Genomic DNA, 19,230 nt, shown 5'->3' on the forward strand with positions numbered 1-19,230 from the left:
TACATTACAATCGTGACCTAGATCACTGGTTCCCAACCTTTTTCCTTAATGGACCCCTCTTCTATCATTGAGTAAACTGACGACCCCTGACTAAGTGACATATTTCATATTATATTCAATGCATAACAATAACAGTACAGAACAACTGATAAGCTGTACAATTAACCCAAATAGTGATCGTAATAACTGCAGGGAGTTTGTGTAAAACGAGTGATTTGGATGGATTTTGAGCAAATTAATTCCTGTGAATATAACATCAGAAATTATTTTTCCTGTTAATTTTAGTAACTTTTAATACAATTCTGTCTTTTTTAATTTTAACAATCCTTCATACTTATTAGGCTTCTTTTTTGACAATTTCAGTGTTTTCTTCTCCCTGACATTTGGCCATTGTTCTATTAGCTCTTTGGTTGTTTTCTAATGCAGGAGGAGGCTGTTTAGCAGAGAGGGAAGGCTCTGTGAATATAGTTGTGTTCAGGTCTTCACCGTGCCCTTATCCTGTTAATATCTTAAATAGTAAAACTTTAAAAATAGCAATTTAATTTAGTTTTATTCACAAAAAAGAATGAAATGCTGATAGGTCAACTGTATATGTATTTTAAAAACGTACACCTTACACCCCTTAAATTCAAGAAGGCTTTGCGACCCCCTGTAAAGCTTTGGCGACCCCCAGGTTGAGAACCACTGACCTAGATACCATTTTCATTGTGTGTGGTCAGGCTTAGCCAGAGAAAGACATTGATGCGTATGTGTGATCGGCACTCATGGTGGGAGACAGTAGAAACTTTTTTGACTTGAATGAATTGGCTGCTATGTTTGAATCAGTGGGCAATTCCGGGGTCTGAAAAGTGAAGCCATGTGGAAGCGTCTTAAACTTTCATTTTTTCTAATATTCAGCAGGGGGCGATTCTTCTCGTTGTAAAAAGAAGTCTGATTGTATAGAAGTCTATGAGAAAATGAGCCTACTAATCACTTGATTTATTACCTCAGTAAACATTGTAAACATGAGTTCATGGTCTCAATCGTTAGTTTCAAGTCTTCTTCAATACAGCATGATGTTCATTTAGTAAATTATGGTCCCATTTAGAGTCAAATAGACCATAAAGCAGGGGATGCTTTAGAGCGTGGCTACCTTGCGATTGACAAGTCTCTACCACGGCGTTGTCCGGTCTGGGAGTTGTCTTTGTTTTTCAGTTCATGAAAGTTAATGATAATCTTTTTGGTTGCCTAAAAATGTCTTATTCAGTATTCGGTTGTACTTAGCTCCACCCTCTCGTGTCACTTCTGGTTGCAAAAGACCAAGATGGCGACGGCCAAAATGCCGAACTCGTTGCTTCAAAACAGCAGTCCACAAACCAATGATTGACGTCATGATGACTTCATCTACTTCTTATATACAGTCTGTGGTTTGACTTCATCAGTAGTTAGATCAAGAGCATCATAGGCTCTGATCATGGTTGCACATCGTATGTCACAGTTACTTTAACCGTAAGGTAATTCGACATACAAGGAGTGCAGTAATTAAACTATATTTCATTCCTGACAAGTTTCAGTTATGCAACTTTTAATGCAAACCATGCAATAAGGTTCTGAACTCTCAATATATTACATCATTACAGGTTTGCAAGAGAGTAGTTTGTAGTCCTCCTGTTTATATTCAGTCATTTTGTTCATGAAAATGTGCCTTTGTATGAAGCTTAACTCATTAGCTGTAAATCCCCCTAAAACTACTGGACTACTGGAAAACAACAACAGCTGGAAACAGTGTGAGGGTTTAACAGACAGCGGTTTTGGCATGGGATTGGCCACTGATTGCCCTCGTTGTCTCAAATTTTTACTACGGCCAACTTTAATTTGTAGACAACAAAAAGAAAACGGTGCCAATTTATGGTCACCAGCCAGACGAATTGGGTTACAGAAGATGTAGGGACCTCTGGCATGTTGCTTCTTGCTTGGAGAGGTTTCAGTATGGGCACAACAGAACATTTTTCTTCTTACTCACAAGCTTCACCCCACAATTTTTCCCTGTTTGATGCCCGGAGGCTAGACTGGCAAAGCTTCAAGTATGTTCAAGGCACATTATAATGTGGGGATGAAGGAAGATGACACCCCGTTTGTTCATTGTCTTTATTTGCTCATTTCTATTCAGGGTCATCGGGTGCTGGAGCAGTATGTACAAGGCAGAAAACAGGAAAACACAGCATGCCGGTTAACATTGTGTCCACGGGCAACTAAATAACAAACCGTTTGACTTGCACGTCTGTGGAGCACATAAAAGGGAAAATATGCGAACACGGGGGCGTCCTGGTGGTCTAGGATTAATGCTCCGTCCATGCCCCACTTTCCCAGTTCCAGTCTGTTTAGGGATCCTTGATGCATGTTATCCCCAATCTCTCTCTCCTCTCATTTTCTGTCTATTTCCGTCTATATAATAAAAACACTAACACTTGTACAAGTAGCTAATAAGACCATGGGAGGTAATGTGTTCCAGCAGCACAGTGGCGATTTTAGACTCTTTTAGGGGTGCTCAACTACACCTGAATTTCATCTCAGCACCCATAAAAATACTAAGAAAACCTAAGGATATTATTCTAGCATGCCGGGAAGGAGGCTAAATAATGCTCCAAAGTTAGGCTAAATTTGGCATGGCCATTTTCAAAGGGGTCCCTTGACCTCTGACCTCAAGATATCTGGATGAAAATGGGTTCTATGGGTACCCACAAGTCTCCCCTTTACAGACAGACCCACTTTATGATAATTAAATGCAGTTTTGGGCAAAAATCGTGCCGTTTTTTTCAGTAGTATAGAAGTGTTATTTTCACCTATTCTAAAATAGTATATTTGAATATTTCTGCATACCTGCGTCCCTAAAGCGTCTTGGAATTGGATAAATTGGGTATGACTGGAAAGCTAAGGCTCTTGTGGATCCAATGAGTCCAATTGTATTCATGCGTGATGATGTTAGTCCCCATAGTAGAGTAATATGCTACTCCCATGCAGTTTTGGGCAAAAACCATGCAGTTTTTTTGCAACCCCAAAATTGCTGCAACAACTTATGAGACATAATAGAGCATGGGAATTTGGACTAGAACAACTTGACACAGAGTGCTGAGCTGCATCTCAAATTAATCTTCAGGTTTCCAGCTTTTCAGATGATTTACACCACTTCTATAAACTTGTAAAATATTGACATATATTGTTGACCTGCTATCTCTCCCTAAATACTCCCTGTACCTCTCTAAAAAAAAAGAGACAAAAACGTGTCTAAATTAATCTCAGAGGGTTAATATTTAGGCCTATTATTATAATTTCTGAGATCATTTTTAGATTTTGTCTGTTAGAGACAGGGGACAAATCATTTCAAAGGGCTTTATTTAAACAGGTTTAATACCCAGTATTCTTTATATAATCATGATGTTACACACTCCGGTACAGTAGGTGGCGGCTTGCACCTTTAAAGTTGGTAGTCCGCCAGTAAATCCAAAGGAAAAGAAGTAGGTAGTAAATTTCATGATGGCACAGATTAAAAACACAAATTATTTGAAATGTTAGCAAATAAAATTGCTGAATATTCTGACAGAGAATGATGGGTCAAACTGGTTATTACCATAAATACAGGTTATAACGGTATAACATTAACTGAGAAAAGTTTATCTACAGGAGAATAAATATTTGATAGGAATACAGAATGACTGAGACTACTGCATTACATTACATTATATTTTTAATTGTCACGTGGCGCCTGAACTTTGTGTTTTCCTTTTACATAAATAAAAACATTTCCACCATAACTTGATGCAGAAAAGGCAGAAATTGGTGGATACAAATTCACCAGAATGCAGAAAATTAAGTGTTTGATGCTCAAAATTTCCCGGGGGACGACCCCCAGACCGCCCACTTAATGTATGTCCCCTCCAATGTTTAAACAAAACCTACGCCCTTGACTGTACACATGTCACATTCACATTAGGGGGCTGAGCCTTGTAATCATGACAGAGATATATCAGAGGTTGTGTTAACGTCTAGCTCCTCATCTGTGGCAGATTGATGTTTCTTGATCCACTACAAAGGTTTTGTTGAAGAGGCTTTAATCTTTAAATGATGGTGGTTAATGTACTCTTTAAAAGTAAATATTTTGGGCCAAGATTAGACAGTTTAACCCCTCCTCTTCTCATGTAGCCGTTCAGTGACATCATTCGATTTCTGTGTGTGCGTGTGTTTTTCCTGCAGCAGCTGCGTTCAGCGTTTATGCAGTAAGTAAATCCATTTCTCTTTTCGTCTGTCTGGCTCTTTCTTGGCTGGAACTCGAGGAATCTATACAGTCTATACACCAAATCTCCTCCCATGATCCCTGTGGGTTCTGGAGACAGGAGGAGGGGGGGTTTGTGTGTGTGTGTGCGTGCGTGCACACCCACGTACATACCCACGCAGCAGGCGCCTCGTAGTTATGCTCATTCAGGCCAGCTGTTAGGCCCCTGGTGGCTTGTCCTTCGCCGTGGCTGGCCATGTCTCCAGACTAATGGGCACACACACACACACACACACAATCACACACGCACACAAACTCACAAACACACACACACACACACACACACACACACACGCACACAAACACAGACTCTGTGCAACTCTCAAAGGACTCCTCCCGTATCTAATCTGTTTACTACTTAACCTTGATAGTGGTTTGATGGTCTTTTTGGGATGGCATTTTGACACGTTTGCCTGCGAAATTCAGTGTTAGTGTGTGTCAGAAAGGGTGTTTGGGTGTGTGAGACACATTTGTCCCTTGCCGGATGACACTTTGCTGATTAGTACGTGTTTTCCCCTCTCATCAAGTTTTGACCACCTGGAAAGGAGTCTATTTTATTACCACCCTAGCAGATGACTACTAGTCAAACCAGCTGTGTTTATAAATCAAGGTTGTCTATGCCTCACAAGTTCCCTCTTTTTAACAATTCTAATCAAGGTCCACAAGGACCTGAATTCAGGACACTGTCAGTCATGTGCTGGTGCAAAAAGTCAGAATAAAGCATGACAGATATACAGTATTTTATCATGTCCAGATCTGAAATGGTACAAGTCCGAATGATTATTGCAAGGGAAAACCAGAAAACCAGAACCAGAGTGATCGATGTTGTGTTTCTAATTATAGTCCTCTCAGCACAGGAGTGGTTTAAAGTGACGAGGCACAATTATTATCTGTGCTAATGACATTTCAGGTCATTTTCAGCTAGCTCACACAGTCTGAGATGAGTTAAGATGTTACCAGTATTTCTGTTTAGTGCCATTGGGATAGATTTATTAACAAGTTAGGTTTTTCGAACATTGTAGGATAAGACTAGAATAGAAAGATGCTCTGCATACAAGGTGTCTATTCATGGCAGTATTTTACATTGATAAGAAATAATTCTTGTTCCTGCTGGTAATAGACATTTTGACTTGTCATAGTAGGTAAAGTACAGGTGTTACAAACAACCACGGCTCTGTTTTTAGTGTCCCAGTAAACCATGACAGTGTGACAGTGAGCCAGCATGCACAATACCAGGACCCTGAAACTGACGCTTAATGTTATTATCACACCTCTGCTCTTTCTACTCTGTCAACATGCTGTTCATGAAAAAGGCCTATTGTGTAACTTTAGTAAATTATCTGTTCAGTATGACCATATCAGTAGATTCCTGGCCTAAAGCTTCTTCATCCTCTCCCTCTTGAAGCGGCCCACTCTGTTTTCTAGTGAATCACGTGTTTGTATGTGATCTGTTGCACCAGAGGTGTGTTGAGTAATATTGCCTTTTTTACACGGAGAAAAAGAGAGAGAGAGTTGAACACAGGGCAAGCCACAGCAGTGGAGTGAAGAATGTGACCTCTTGTGCATTCCTCCCTCAAATAACTGGTGCAATCCCCTTTCCCTCCCTCCCTCCCTCCCTCCTTTCTTCTCTCTTCCTCTTTTTGTCTTTCTCTCCTTTTTTGTCATCGCCTCCCTCTATTTCTTTGTCTTGCTTTGATTCTTGTTTTATGTGGATTTTAAATATCATAGACCAGTTTTATAGACATGGAGAACAATAACAAAAACAAGCAACTGGCTAAAATAATGAGAATCAGCAGACAATAATGGAGCACACAAAAAAAATCCCAGTATACAACAGTGAACCGAACATAAGCAGCATTGGTAAGCAACACAATATGGTAACATGGGCGTGTGTTATGCATGTTTTGATAGTTAACTGCTATCTGCCATTATTACTGTCATGTAAGGCAAGGTCATGCCGCTTTTTATGTACGTTATGTATGGTTGATATTTAGCTACCCCGTGTTTGCTCTCAAGCTGCATTATATGCTGCATTACAAAAACAAATGTAGTTGGTGTGCATGAAATGATGCCTGTCATTGGTTAGTCCATAACATTTAAAACAGTGAGTGCACCATACTTGACATAGTTCTCTTCTGGTTTGATTTTATATTAAATTTAAACTACAAAATTTGGTAACATTTAAAAATGAATTACATTACTGAAAAAAAAAAGGGGGAAAAAAACCTCCTGAAGGCACAAACAAAAGCGCAAACCAAAGATTTTTCCATATACATAAGGTACACAGTGTTTTTACTCAGAACAATTGAAAGTGTAAGCATGTCGGTTTAGGACAAACAGTCCTGTTGAGTCATTGACTCTCACCCTGCTTTTTGTTATTTGGATTCACTTCAGCGTTTGCAACAGTGTGTGTTATGAGATCTGGCCTTGAGATAGCCCAGTTTCTGACAAAAAATAATTATCTACTGAAAATATTGTTTTGTTTGTTGAACTCATGTCTCAGTTGCTAAATTAGATGAGGGATGTCACGGCTACTAGAAATTAAGAAGTCAATACCAATACCAGTGGAATTTCCCGATTGTTGATACCAATTTGACCACGGTAAAAACCAAAAGTGAAACAATAAATCCCATGTAATTCAACATCCACTCCTTGTATTACCATTTGCCTACTGGTTGTTGTTAGGAAGTTAAACAGGTCATAATTTGAGCACACCATGATAATGTTAGAATTTACCTTCGCCCCATGCCAATTTTTACTGAATGAGTGCATCATAATGTAAATCAATGGCACCTTCCATGTTGAAATCGGCAGGACGAGAGCTAGTTAACGTTAGCTGTTAGCAGCTGGTGAGCAGCACAGTCCTGCACAGAGCTAACAGCTAACGTTAACTAGCTCTCCTCCTGTCGATTTCAACACAGATTTGTTGTTCGCAAAGTAGCATTATCAGGGGAAAAAAGGGTGCGTGAGTTTACTGCGTTCGAAACACATTTTCTATTGTCCCTGGGACAACGGGGCGCCATTAGTCTCAAGCCCCGACGGTACCTGTGGTACCTGTGGTACTGTAGAAAAATGAATACTATCACGTTTTCAGAGTTTTGGCATTGACTTGCTACCGAAGTATCGTTTCTCATGACATCCCTGATTTAGATATACTGATACATTGCTTTACATTTAGTTGGCACGTTTTAATGTTAATAGTGTGGGCATCCATCGTCGTCAATCTTAACTTCCAGTCAGAACAGTAAGAGGCCACCAGGACCAAAGCTTCCGTTTCTTCTCTTTGCTGGTTAGCGCTCCATTATACACTTATATACATACAGTACATACAACACTCGCATGCATACCGAGAACCTCCAAGTTGGGTTAGGAATGCAGAGCGGCAGCTCTTCGCCACCCGGGTCCACGCACACACACACACACACACACACACACACACACACACACACACACAGAAAAAAAACACCCCCTGTTCCCCCCACTCCATGCCCGAGCAGGCAGCCCCAGCTCCAGACGCAGCTGTTGTTTTCTCTGCAGACAACCTGCTACCTTGGATGCCAGCTCTGTCTTTTTGTAAAAATTTCAGCCATTTATGGGCCCTCTTGGTCAGAGAGCTTCCCCATGCAGATTACAGGATAAAAGTCACGACACAAGGGCATTTTTCTTCTTGAGAAAGCCTTTATATGAGTTTGATTTTGCTTAGAGTGTCGCAGTACCTAGAGTTTGTTAAATATTTTTTTATATTTGATTTCCATTGAGCACGAATGAACAAAATCGTATCCACTTAGGCATCGTCTGATCTGACTGGCCAGTTACATTATTGTCTGGTTTGTTTTTTTCCCCCTCACCAGTCCAGTCCATACAGTACTGGTATGCTGTCCTGTCCCTTTGTGTTGTGTTAAGCTCCTCTTCGTAGCGCTATAAGAGGAGGCCTGCTATGCTTGCTGCATCTGGATCCACTTAGACACAAAGAAGAAGCGAAGCAGCTCCACTGCTGCAGCCGGAGAGCCTCATAGCCAGCTAGTCGCTCGTCGATGTATCTGTTTCTGTTTTTACCCCCAATGGGCATACAGACAAATGGGGTCTTTCCCCCAGGCGTCTTGATAACATCTCAAAGACATTTAAGGTTGATAGTCTGTAAAAACAAACTCTGTCCTGTTTACTGTGTCTGTCTGCTCTTATTCAGGTCTCTTTTAATGCTGTTGAATTGATAAATTAGACCCACAATAATAGCAGAGGCTTTAATACTAGCTTTCTCTTTCTATTGCTGTATAACTGCAAACCTCCCACTCATACGTACACCCTTTTACTGCTTTCTCTCCCCCTCCTGAAAGAGTTTGGCTCCCCTCGTCTGCACACTCATAAAACAATGGAATATAAAAAGTTGTGCTTTCATTCCAGCTCTCTGGGTCAAATTGATCAGTTTAGCTAGATTCTGAAAACGACTGGATTAACACCCTCCCCTCTCCACACACGCACACACAGGTTGCTATTTCTCAGTTGAGCTCATTTGTCTGGATTCTCTTAATTTCCACAAACCTTTTCAACACAATGATTAGCGTAGCATTTTATCCTTGACAAGTGATGAATGGCCGTGTGCATTGGACCTGGCGTTCGTGTTTGCTCAAAGTATGAAATTTGAACTCTGGGCTAGCATGCATACATTTTCTATTCTTTGCAGGTTTGCATATTTTTGGCGCTACATAGTTTTGTCTGGGCCTACAGCAGCAGTCGATCGCGTGGAGAAATGAGCAAAGGTTCTGCTTAGTCACCTGGTTTATGTTGCCCTATTTTATGTCTGTCATCGTGATAAAACGGTTTCTTGTGTCCCGCTCCAATAGGTCGACTTGGTATAACTCCCTCTGTCTCAGCTCTGCGTGCTGGTAGGTCTGCCCGGCGGGTCTGTATTGAGGGTTGTTGTACAGCTGAACTGACAGCGGACTGTTTACGGGTCACCCCAAATGAGAGGGATTTGGCGGGAGAGAGAGTCTGTGTCTGAGCAGAACGAGAATTCACATAAAGTGGATTTCATCATAAAATGTGTTTAATGACCTTTGGGTCAGTTTCACTGTTTCCATGTAAAATAACAAGCCCGGCGAGAATCAACATAAAGGACGTTGTTTGCCTTTTGTTCTCTGTGTGCAGATGGTGATTTCTGCACATCAGAAGCTTTAGGAACTATTTGAATTTGCTTGCAAGTTTGCTTCTGTATGTTCAGTCTCACCGATGTCCACGTTGGTAAGTTATTACCACCTCAGGCCGATGCTAGAGCCCTTAACCTTGAACCAGAGCAGCCACTGTTTTGTTCTTAAGTGTCCTCTCTCCCTGTGGACAATGCTAAGTGGAGAATTATGTGGAACTCTAAACTCCTTAACCTCATGTGCTGGTCTGCACGCCTCAGACACTCTGGCTGCGTTCTCCAGAGAGCCCTGAGTAAACAGCCACATGCACACACACACACACATCCATACACCACATACATACTAGGACTGTGTATCGGCAAGAATCTGGCGATATGATACGTATCATGATACAGGGGTGATGATTCAATATATTGCAATATATTGCGATACTGTAAGCAAGGCGATATATTGTGATTTTTCTTTTTTTTTTCAGATCTAATTTTAGGAAAACTGTCATAGTATAAATAACACCATATGTAAAAAAAATTGAGGAAACAAGACTCGGTCAAAACGGAGTATATGGCTGCGTTGTGTATTGTAAATGTGTGAATTTGTGGCAAATTTGTTATTCAGATAGTCAGTGGTCATGTCTATAATGTTAAATCCAGCGGTACATGTCCACCGGGTCCAGCGAGGACACTAGGGGACGCGCTGCTCCACTCAACTGGCTGTTCAAGCGGCGACGTGACCTATCGTTAAATGCTCATGATTGGTCCCTGGTTTTCTGCTTGCCGTTTCAAACAGGAAACAACATGGCCGCCTGCTTGTACACTTTCTGTTATTCCGTCTAAACGATCCACCAAAATCTACTTCTGAAAGCACTTTAAACGAGAAATAGGCAATGTCACTGCTGAATCTCGATTAAATTTAGAACTAGATTGCCTAGTCAACTTGCTCCAAGTTTCATGAGCCAGACGTGTTGGGCTTGACGGGTTCAGTTGCATAATGGACCGCCCCCCGCCTTTTCATTTTGAAAGAGCAACGCCCAATGAGGAAACACTCGGCCGATCAATCTTATAACTTCATCACTCAGTCAGTCTCTCAGTTGCGTTTCTAGGGCTGGACCTCTGCTGTACAGCCAAAAAAGTCACTATGTGAAACTATGGGGACTAACATCATCACGCATGAATACTGTTGGACTCATTGGATCTACAAGAGTCTCAGCTTTAAAGTCATATCCAATTTATGCAATTCTAAGACTATTAAGGGACCCCAGTATGCAGAAATATTCAAATACACCATTTTAGTATAGGTGAAAATAACACATTTGTACTGCATGCAAAAAACTGCATGTGATTATCATGAAGTGGACATGCCTGTAAAGGGGAGAATTGTGGGTACCCATAGAACCCATTTTCATTCATATATCTTGAGGTCAAGGGACCCCTTTTAAAATAGCCATGCCAGTTTTTCTTCGCAAAAATTTTGTGTAACCTTTTAGAGCGTTATTTAGCCTCCTTCGCGACATGCAAGTATGACTTGGTTGGTACCAATGGATTCCTAAGGGTTTCTAGTTTCGTATGATGCCAGTATCTTGCCCTATAACTTTAAAACTGAGCCTGCTATAACCTTTGAAAGACAGAATAGCGTCTGGGTCCGCCGGCGGATTTTAAAGAGGTTAATTAAAAATCGATACAGCATTTTGGAGAATCGTTACAGTATCGCAAAACGTAAGTACACTTGGCTGTGACTGCAGGGTTAGACAATCAAGTGAACCATGTGCATAAATGCTATTAGGAACCTACGCGGCTTCGTCTCTCTCCCCGTCTCCCTCCCTCATCCTCCTCTGTAATTAGAAAGCTTGCTCGGTTTATTAAAAGTGTAATAACTCTTGTTACATGGCTTGGATGGACAGGATTTACGCCAAGTGTTACATTTCTAACATTATTAGACAGAAATCAGGCAGTCCTCAAATATTATTGTAGTATTGTAACATGTTAATATCTAAAGTTATATAAGTTGGTTCATAATTGATAGTTAGGATTTGAAATATGACGTTGTGACATGTCAAATAGGGCTGCAGCTTACAATTATTTTCATTGTCAATCTGTTGATTATTTTCTCGATTAGTTGTTTGGTCTATAAAATGTCAGAAAATGGTGAGAAATGTCTTGTTTTGTCCACAACTCAAAGATATTTAGTTTACTGTCATAGAATAAAGAAACCAGAAAATATTCACATTTAAGAAGCTGGAATCAGCTCATACTCAAACCAATTAATCAATTATCAAAATAGTTGCTGATTAATTTAATAGTTGACAACTAATCAATTAATTGTTGCAGCTCTAATGTCAAATATGGAAAATATGGATTCATATCACCATTATGTAAATGCTATAACACCAGTATAGTGTGTGAATCGTAACAGTTGCTGCCTCAGAGTTTTTGAATACAACCTAAAGATTTAAAGAGCAGGAAAGCAGGAGGGGGGGCATATGAGAGGAAAAGAGCCAAAATCCATCCCATAGGTGGATGTACGTCAGCTAACTGTTAACATACACGGCCCCGGATTATAAAACGTGAGCGAGCGATTCTCCTATGAGCTCACTTCCAAACAATGTGCTTCATGTTTCTCCATCTGCAACCTTTTTTCCTCTTCCCTCCTCCATTTTTTATAGCCCTTCTCTCCTCTTCCCTTCATCCTCTCATCTCCCCAACACTTTGTGACTGCGGTAAGTTAATGGGCCTTTCTCCGAATTTGAGGAAGCCTGCATTTCTTCTTAATTGGTGTTTGGGGTGGAGCACGAGAGGAACACAAATGTTTGCCATACCAGCGCTGCAGCGATGATGTCGGGCCTGGTGCCAAGTGACTGGATGTACAGGGTTTTGAGGTCATTACTTGCAAAGAGACTGAGACTGAGCCATGATTAAGAATACCCATAGATGCTAATGAGAGCATCACCAAACACAAGCATACAATAGCTTTAAGTATCAAAACTAGTGGATGTGGATATGTAGTGTTAGGCTAGTCCATGTCAAGTCTGTAATGTCACCTGTGGTTTTGAGTTGTTTGGATTCCTCCCAGTTCAAAATCAAAATCTTAATGTTGACCGCTAACTACTGATCAGGAAATGATTTGACAACTTCAGAGCACCTTTTCTGAACTATTTCTGCTTTTCATTTACCTCGGAAGTAGGAGCTTGGAATGACATCACACCCGAGTTGACCGCGTTCCGGTAAAACAAGTCCGAAAACTTAAAGGGGTTTGCTCCAGCCAGGTTAGCCATTGTTTGCAATACTTGTTGATAACAACGCATTACGACGGTATTTTGCGCATACAAACACCGTAGCAACATGTCTACAGATAGAAATTGGACAGTATTATGTGTCCGATTGATTTAATGAGACACAAATAAGACAGAAGTGCTTCTAAACAGTACATTACTACAGCTTTTTTAACTGTTGATGCACGGAGCAGCCATCTTGGATTTTGAGGTCGGAAATCCAGCTTCAGGGGTGTTCCTGTTGAAATTTCCGACTGGGAACTCGGAAATTACGACTTCCCAGTTCAAATGGAACGCAGCATAAGCCTTCCCACAATTGAAGGACTGGTTAGACTGTCAGAAGTCTCCTATAAAGCGAGCATAATAATACACATCATATGAACCCTTGATGATACATGCCCAGCCATTAGCAAACTTGCTCATAAACGTAGTCAATAATAGCCTACATCATGTGGGAATAGCCCATTACTCAGACAGGCATGACCTTATCTTTGGATTTTTTTTTATTCCATTTCCCCTCTCTCGACTCTATTCTCCTCATATTTCTCCTTGTATTAAATGCACATGAATCAGTTTTGTCTTCAGAAACATCTGTTTATTGTTCTCTTCTCCTCTCCTTGTATTACTTGCCAAGTGGACCAGTCAACCTATCTTCCAATATTTGCAAACCTTCTGCTTGACATAAAGTTTCTGTCAGTCAACTACAGACATATATTAAGACTCAGATGTTACCGCTTTCACTTGATGTTTTTAAGATGGAAACAAAAAGCTGTTAAAGCCATTGTACCATGTATATTTTTTCTGTATGTTGGTCATGTTTTGCTCCCTCATTGTAAATTCCAGTGACCAGGCACTCATGCTATGTGCTATTGTGTCATCAAGCCGGCTTCCCACCAGTATGTAATCATCCACTAGACTGGGCTTCTTATCTCGGAAGTGATGATGGTCATTTAAACGGAAACGTATTTGTCAGACAGAGTCAGTAGATCATAGCTGCTCTTGTGTTTTTATGGTTTCAATCTTCAGCTTAATGACGGCCTACAATCCTTTTAGCCCATATAACACAAGCCCATATAAAACGCATAACATTATCCTGCAATAAAAAAGAGAGTACACCTCAGAAACTAATAAAGAGTTCCATAATCTCTCTGACAATAACAACATGAGTTTCACTAATGCAGTATTTGTTGCATGGCTATTGTTTTGAATTGCATTCGGTTGTATGGCTGTGAATGATTGTCTTCACCCTCTGTAGATGGCCTACTATAGTTAAGTCAGAGAAATACATAATTCTTTAATTTAATAGAATTTGAACATAATTTGAACTTTTTTCCCTTAAAAAATTACTCAAACCAATAAATTGATTATCAAAATAGCTGCAGATTAATTTAACTTTTGACACTTAATCGATTAATCGTTGCAGTTCTAGTTGATTTAGATGGAGCAACAATCAACAATTGTGAGAAGAGCTCAAACATTACCTTTTTGACAGATGCCATCAGCATTCTCAGATGCATTTCCAAGCACAGCTTATCTTTTCAGCCTTTTCAATAGATTTACTTCCAGTCGATTTAGTTCAGAAGTATGACTAAAGCTCAGAGTGAGATGTGTATCGCTACACTTTGAGACAGCTGAGAAGAAACAGAAAGAGATTTCAAAGAAGTTGTGTTGCAAGACAGCTTGGCTTCTGCCAAGGATTATTTCTTCCTTCCAGATATGGCCAAACCACTGCTGCCTTCTAAAATCACATGGTCAGACATGTTTCTCCAAAGATCAGAAGATAAATGTTGTAATTGTTGATGAATTCAAATGTGTTGCTCACTTCATTCCCATTAGAATTAGCCTAGAGCAAATGAGCCTGCTGAAGGCTATACTTTCCTCCCTGTGTGCTACTCTTGATTAAGAGCTTTAGCGTTGTCTTTAACAGCCCGGTCCTGTTTCCAGAACTGATTCCTCAACCTGTAAACATTTCAAAATAGAGAGAGGGAAAACGCATGGTCAAAAAGGAGAGAGAGAGCAGCAGCAAGACAGTGAGAGGGGGGAAGGGGGTTTAAAAAGTTGGAGGAGGAGCTTCTTGTAATCGTCTCATGACTTCCACTGAAGGGAAGAAGAACTATTTATGGTCTTCACTGAATCTAAACTTAAATCAGCTTTTGTCTCGTATTGTTGGTATGAATTTTGGGTGCTGTTGTTTGTGTTCTTATTGTGTGTGTGTGTGTGGTAGCGGTCTCTCCCTCTCATTGTGTGTTTGCTGCTGGAGGTGGGAGGGCTCAGCTGATGTCATTGAGTGCAGCAGGCTGAGCCTGAAAGAGGCCCTTTGTTGGCAGCTGTAGCACGAGTAGTCCCTGTGCCTCAGATACACACTCACACAGGGGACAGCAGAGAGGAATGGCACCGCTCAGACTGCCCTACTGCCCACTCAACTGACACATCTGCAGGTCGAGCAAGCTTTTGGACCAAACCCGCGCTTTTGGATAGTTGTTTTATCTTTACAGAAGTGGAGCTGACCAAAACCCAAAAGCAAAAGAGGGAGAAAAAAAACATGGAGACGCTCAGAAGAGAAAGTTGACTTTGCCGGACAGCGGACTCTGCTTTTTCTGTTTCGGAAAGGAGTGAGGAGAAAAAGGATTTTCAGCAGCTGAAAAGGACTGAGGAAAAGAAAGCCGATATATTTCAACACCTATTTCGGCTTTGTGCTGTTTCTCTGTTTGTCAGTTTTTGTCTTGTGTTTGAACATTTCTCCTGTTGGACACATGTAGAGGGGGAAACGTTCGAGGGACGTCTGATTTGAACAAGCAACAACATTTTCAAGCGGGAAGGGAAAGAAAGCAAATGAAAATGTTGGAGATATGCCTGAAATTGGTGGGGTGTAAATCTAAGAAAGGCCTCTCGTCCTCCTCCAGCTGTTACTTGGAAGGTAAGAATACTTTGTGATGGCGTTAGTGTTGTCTTTTACTTCGGGTTGTGATTTTTAAAGTTTATTTTGTAGGAATAGAAACAAAAATGAAAGTAGACATTTCACACACACACAAAAAAGCAGAGAGAAGGATAAAAGAAGACCGTGTAAAGGCTCAACAATGATTTCTGCACTGTGGAAACAGAAGAATGGGGAGGGGAAAGCAGAGTAAGCACAGGGGAGGGTGAGGGAAGCCAGACACACTGGCTAGCTGAAGAGGAAAGAAGTGGAAAAAGAGACGGAGAAGAGAATACAAGGAAATCTGACTCCTGGTCGTGTCCCACTTAACTCTTGTTTATGAGGAGAGGGGATCTAATCTCAGTCTGCGCTCTCTCTTTTCAGCTCTCTGCTATGTTCCTGTACTTGGATCTTGTTCACTGCTTCTATAATTGATTTAGAAGATAACATATATCTATATATTTCACACACTCTCTTTGTAGTATGCAGACTAGTGATTACGTCTTTTCCATTACTTCTAATTACACAGTTCTGGTCACAGTTAAAGGGGGTAATTGATTTGTCCATGATGTATGAAGGGGACACAAGGGGAGTTCGAAGAAATCCAGGGCACATCGAGTCTGTACATGATCAACATAGTAATTGATTGGCAATGGAAGACTCAGTGAAGTCTCATGTGGGCCAAAGATTGCGCAACCAATGATTTAATAGAGTTAATAGTCCTGGTACGCTCCCCACTGAAGTGGATGATAAAGAGCCTCTAATTTCCAGACCATATGGTACAAGGCACAGCAGATCTCATGCTGAGATGTTCCAACCCAAAATTAAACGCTCTAACCTGAACTACTTGATTAGAGCTGGAGGCACCGTTTGTATTTTTCTCCAAGTAGTAATCAATTTGACATCATTAGAGTGAAGATGAGCATAATAGCAGGAAAATGCAAATTAAATATTCTATGACGTCTTGTAGTTATTCTAAATAATGAAAATGGTGCTTTCCTGCATAGAGTGGTGTTGTGTTGTCCCAATTCTTGAATTTCGATACCATGGGAAAAAATTTACAACATTAAGGGCATAACATTTTTGATTTTTAATAAAAGACAAATAGCGGTGTGTGTGTCAACTCTAAGAGAGAAGAGAGAGCCGAAAGCGCAACTGGTACCCATGTACCAGTGTATTGATACTGCAGAAAATGAGTATTGAAACCGTTTCAAATATTCATCACCGATATGTATTGATACTTACAACACTAGAGTGCTCCAGGGATGACGTATTTCTGTAGGCCAACCCGGAAGTTAGCATCGCACTGGTTCCCTCGACAAAAAGCTAATGGGACTTTTCCTTTCGATTTTGGATTATTGCAGAAAATAAACTATGACAAAACAAGCAAACATATATGATACTTGCACATTTTGTTCCGCAAGATAATCTTCACATAAACACCACTTTTATGATTTTTGAAGCGTAAATGCGATTGCCAGAAGTAAAAAGCTAACGTCAGGCTATAAATGAACTACACCAGCTATTCTCAACCACAGGGCCGGGGCCCACTGGTGGGCCTCAGAGTGCCATCTAATGGGAGTTACTTCCAAACGGTTAGATTTACCTCTTTAAAATCTAACGGACGCTATTCTGTCTTTCAGAAGCTGTAGCATAAATAACGCTCCAAATTTACGCTAAATTTTGGCAAGAAAAACGGGCATGGTCATTTTCAAAGGGGTCCCTTGACCTCTGACCTCAAGATATCTTAATGAAAATGTGTTCTATTGGTACCCACCAGTCTCCCCTTTACAGACATATATGTCTCGGATGCAGTGACACAAAATGGAGTGGTTTTGAAACGAAAAAGTGATATTGGAGACAACCCTGCACCAGTAAAAGCTCCAAAGCGTGTGGTGAGGAAATATGACCCTGAATACACTGGATTCATAATGGCAGGCAGTGATGGGTGAGGGTAAGCTGAATATTTATGTGGGTCATTACAGCTGGCAGTGGCATAACACATATTTCTAGCCCAGTTTGTCATTTATTTGGGAAGGTGGTCCTCGGAAATGTTTTATTAATTAGCGACGAAATGCTAACTCATTTTGAGGTTTTAGGACTCATTCCTGCACCATTCTGGTCTGAACATCCTTTCATTAACGTAATATCTCCCACAGTGGGTAGAACCATATCAAATTCATTATCTGAATCCCCTTGTTCTCCACCACATCCCTCTCAGGTGATGCAAGAGAAATATGTAAGATAGAGATTTTTCCTGTCTCATCCCTCAGAAATATTTGGGTTAGGAGGACTAGGGTCGACTTCATGGGAGAGGACCACATATAGATTCATGGTTTTGGAACCAGATTACTGCTGGTTTCTTTGATTCCAGTCATTTAAGATGACTGGAATCAAAACTAGCAGAGCTCTCAGGACCAAGTGGAACCAGACATCATGTTTTTTTAGTTTTTTTAAGTCTGTTTTTTTAAGCAATTTCTGTCTTGCATCAGTGTGTGAGTTTGGACGCATTCCCATTGCTCATAGCTATGAATTCTTTACAAGTTCCACACACATTTAATCATTTAGAGTGTCATCTTAGTATTGCAGCCAGGACATGCTGCAATTCCTCCCACTGCATGACTCTGGAGAACTGATAATGTTACCTTCTTTCTGTTTCTTTCTCACCCACGTCCTGAGTTTCCTTTTTCATATTTTCTATTTTCCTCTCTCTTTTGAGCTTGTGTTGTTACGGCCCATGTGTCAGTGTGCTGTCGCCCTCTCACAAAGAGCTGTGGTATTTATGGCCTGCGAAGTGGACATGTGTGGCATGGGCTGCTCAAATGCGCTGCCCACACACTTTATGACCAGGCCAAAGTCTGGACATATGGTATGTCTTGCTGGCTCTCAGGTCTGGCCTCGTGGAGCTCTTTTTCTATCTTGCTTGATCTCTGGCCTCCGCTTAAGCCCAGATTTGACAAAACATGGCCATACTTTTGACTTCAATCTAAGTGTTGTCTATATATTTTTTCTGTCTACAGTATGTGTAACCAAGGGATTAGGGCTGTGTGTTGGCAAGAATCTGGCGATATGATACATATCATGATATAGGGGTTACGATTCAATATATTGCGATACTGTAAGTAAGGCAATATATTGCGATTTTTAAAAAATCTAATTTTAGGAAAATTGTCATAGTATGAAGAACAAACCACCGTATGCACAAAATTTTAGTAAAAAAAGTTGACTTTTTTTATGCAATCCAAACAGTGGGATCTGCATTTGCATTGATCACAGTCCCTGTAACATCCACCATCATAGCACTACTTTAAAGGGCACATACACTGAGAGGGTGCATCTCTTTGCAAATGAAATAAAGTATTGCCTGAGTTCATCTTTGCATGCAAACTATTAATTAAAAATTGATACAGTGTTTTTGAGAATCGATACAGTATCACAAAACATAATATCATGATATTAAATTTGTTCAATATTTTCTTACATCCCTACAAGGGATAAACTGAAATGGAAATATTTGGCTGGTATTTTTTGTCATTTATTAAAAAAAGAAGTACAGAGTTTCTGAAGAGCCTCATGGCTTTTATTTTTTCTGTTTTTGAAC

General features: G+C 40.5%; 1 protein-coding gene across 4 annotated transcripts in view; it reads left to right on the forward strand.

Annotated features, from left to right (window-relative positions):
• abl1 (c-abl oncogene 1, non-receptor tyrosine kinase) overlaps positions 1 to 19,230 on the forward strand; it is a 44,053-nt gene that overhangs the window by 8,029 nt on the left and 16,794 nt on the right. For 2 of the 4 annotated variants that reach the window (XM_074618200.1, XM_074618201.1), the window contains exon 1: positions 14,826 to 15,632. The exons of the other annotated variants lie outside the window; for them this stretch is intronic. In XM_074618200.1, coding sequence (XP_074474301.1) covers positions 15,548 to 15,632 — 85 coding nt within the window. In that variant the 5' untranslated portion in view covers positions 14,826 to 15,547. Of the gene's footprint in view, positions 1 to 14,825; positions 15,633 to 19,230 lie in introns of those variants that run through there. 4 annotated transcript variants of the gene reach the window in all.

This window comes from Sebastes fasciatus, chromosome 19 (genome assembly GCF_043250625.1).
Source record: "Sebastes fasciatus isolate fSebFas1 chromosome 19, fSebFas1.pri, whole genome shotgun sequence".
Taxonomy (NCBI): domain Eukaryota; kingdom Metazoa; phylum Chordata; class Actinopteri; order Perciformes; family Sebastidae; genus Sebastes; species Sebastes fasciatus.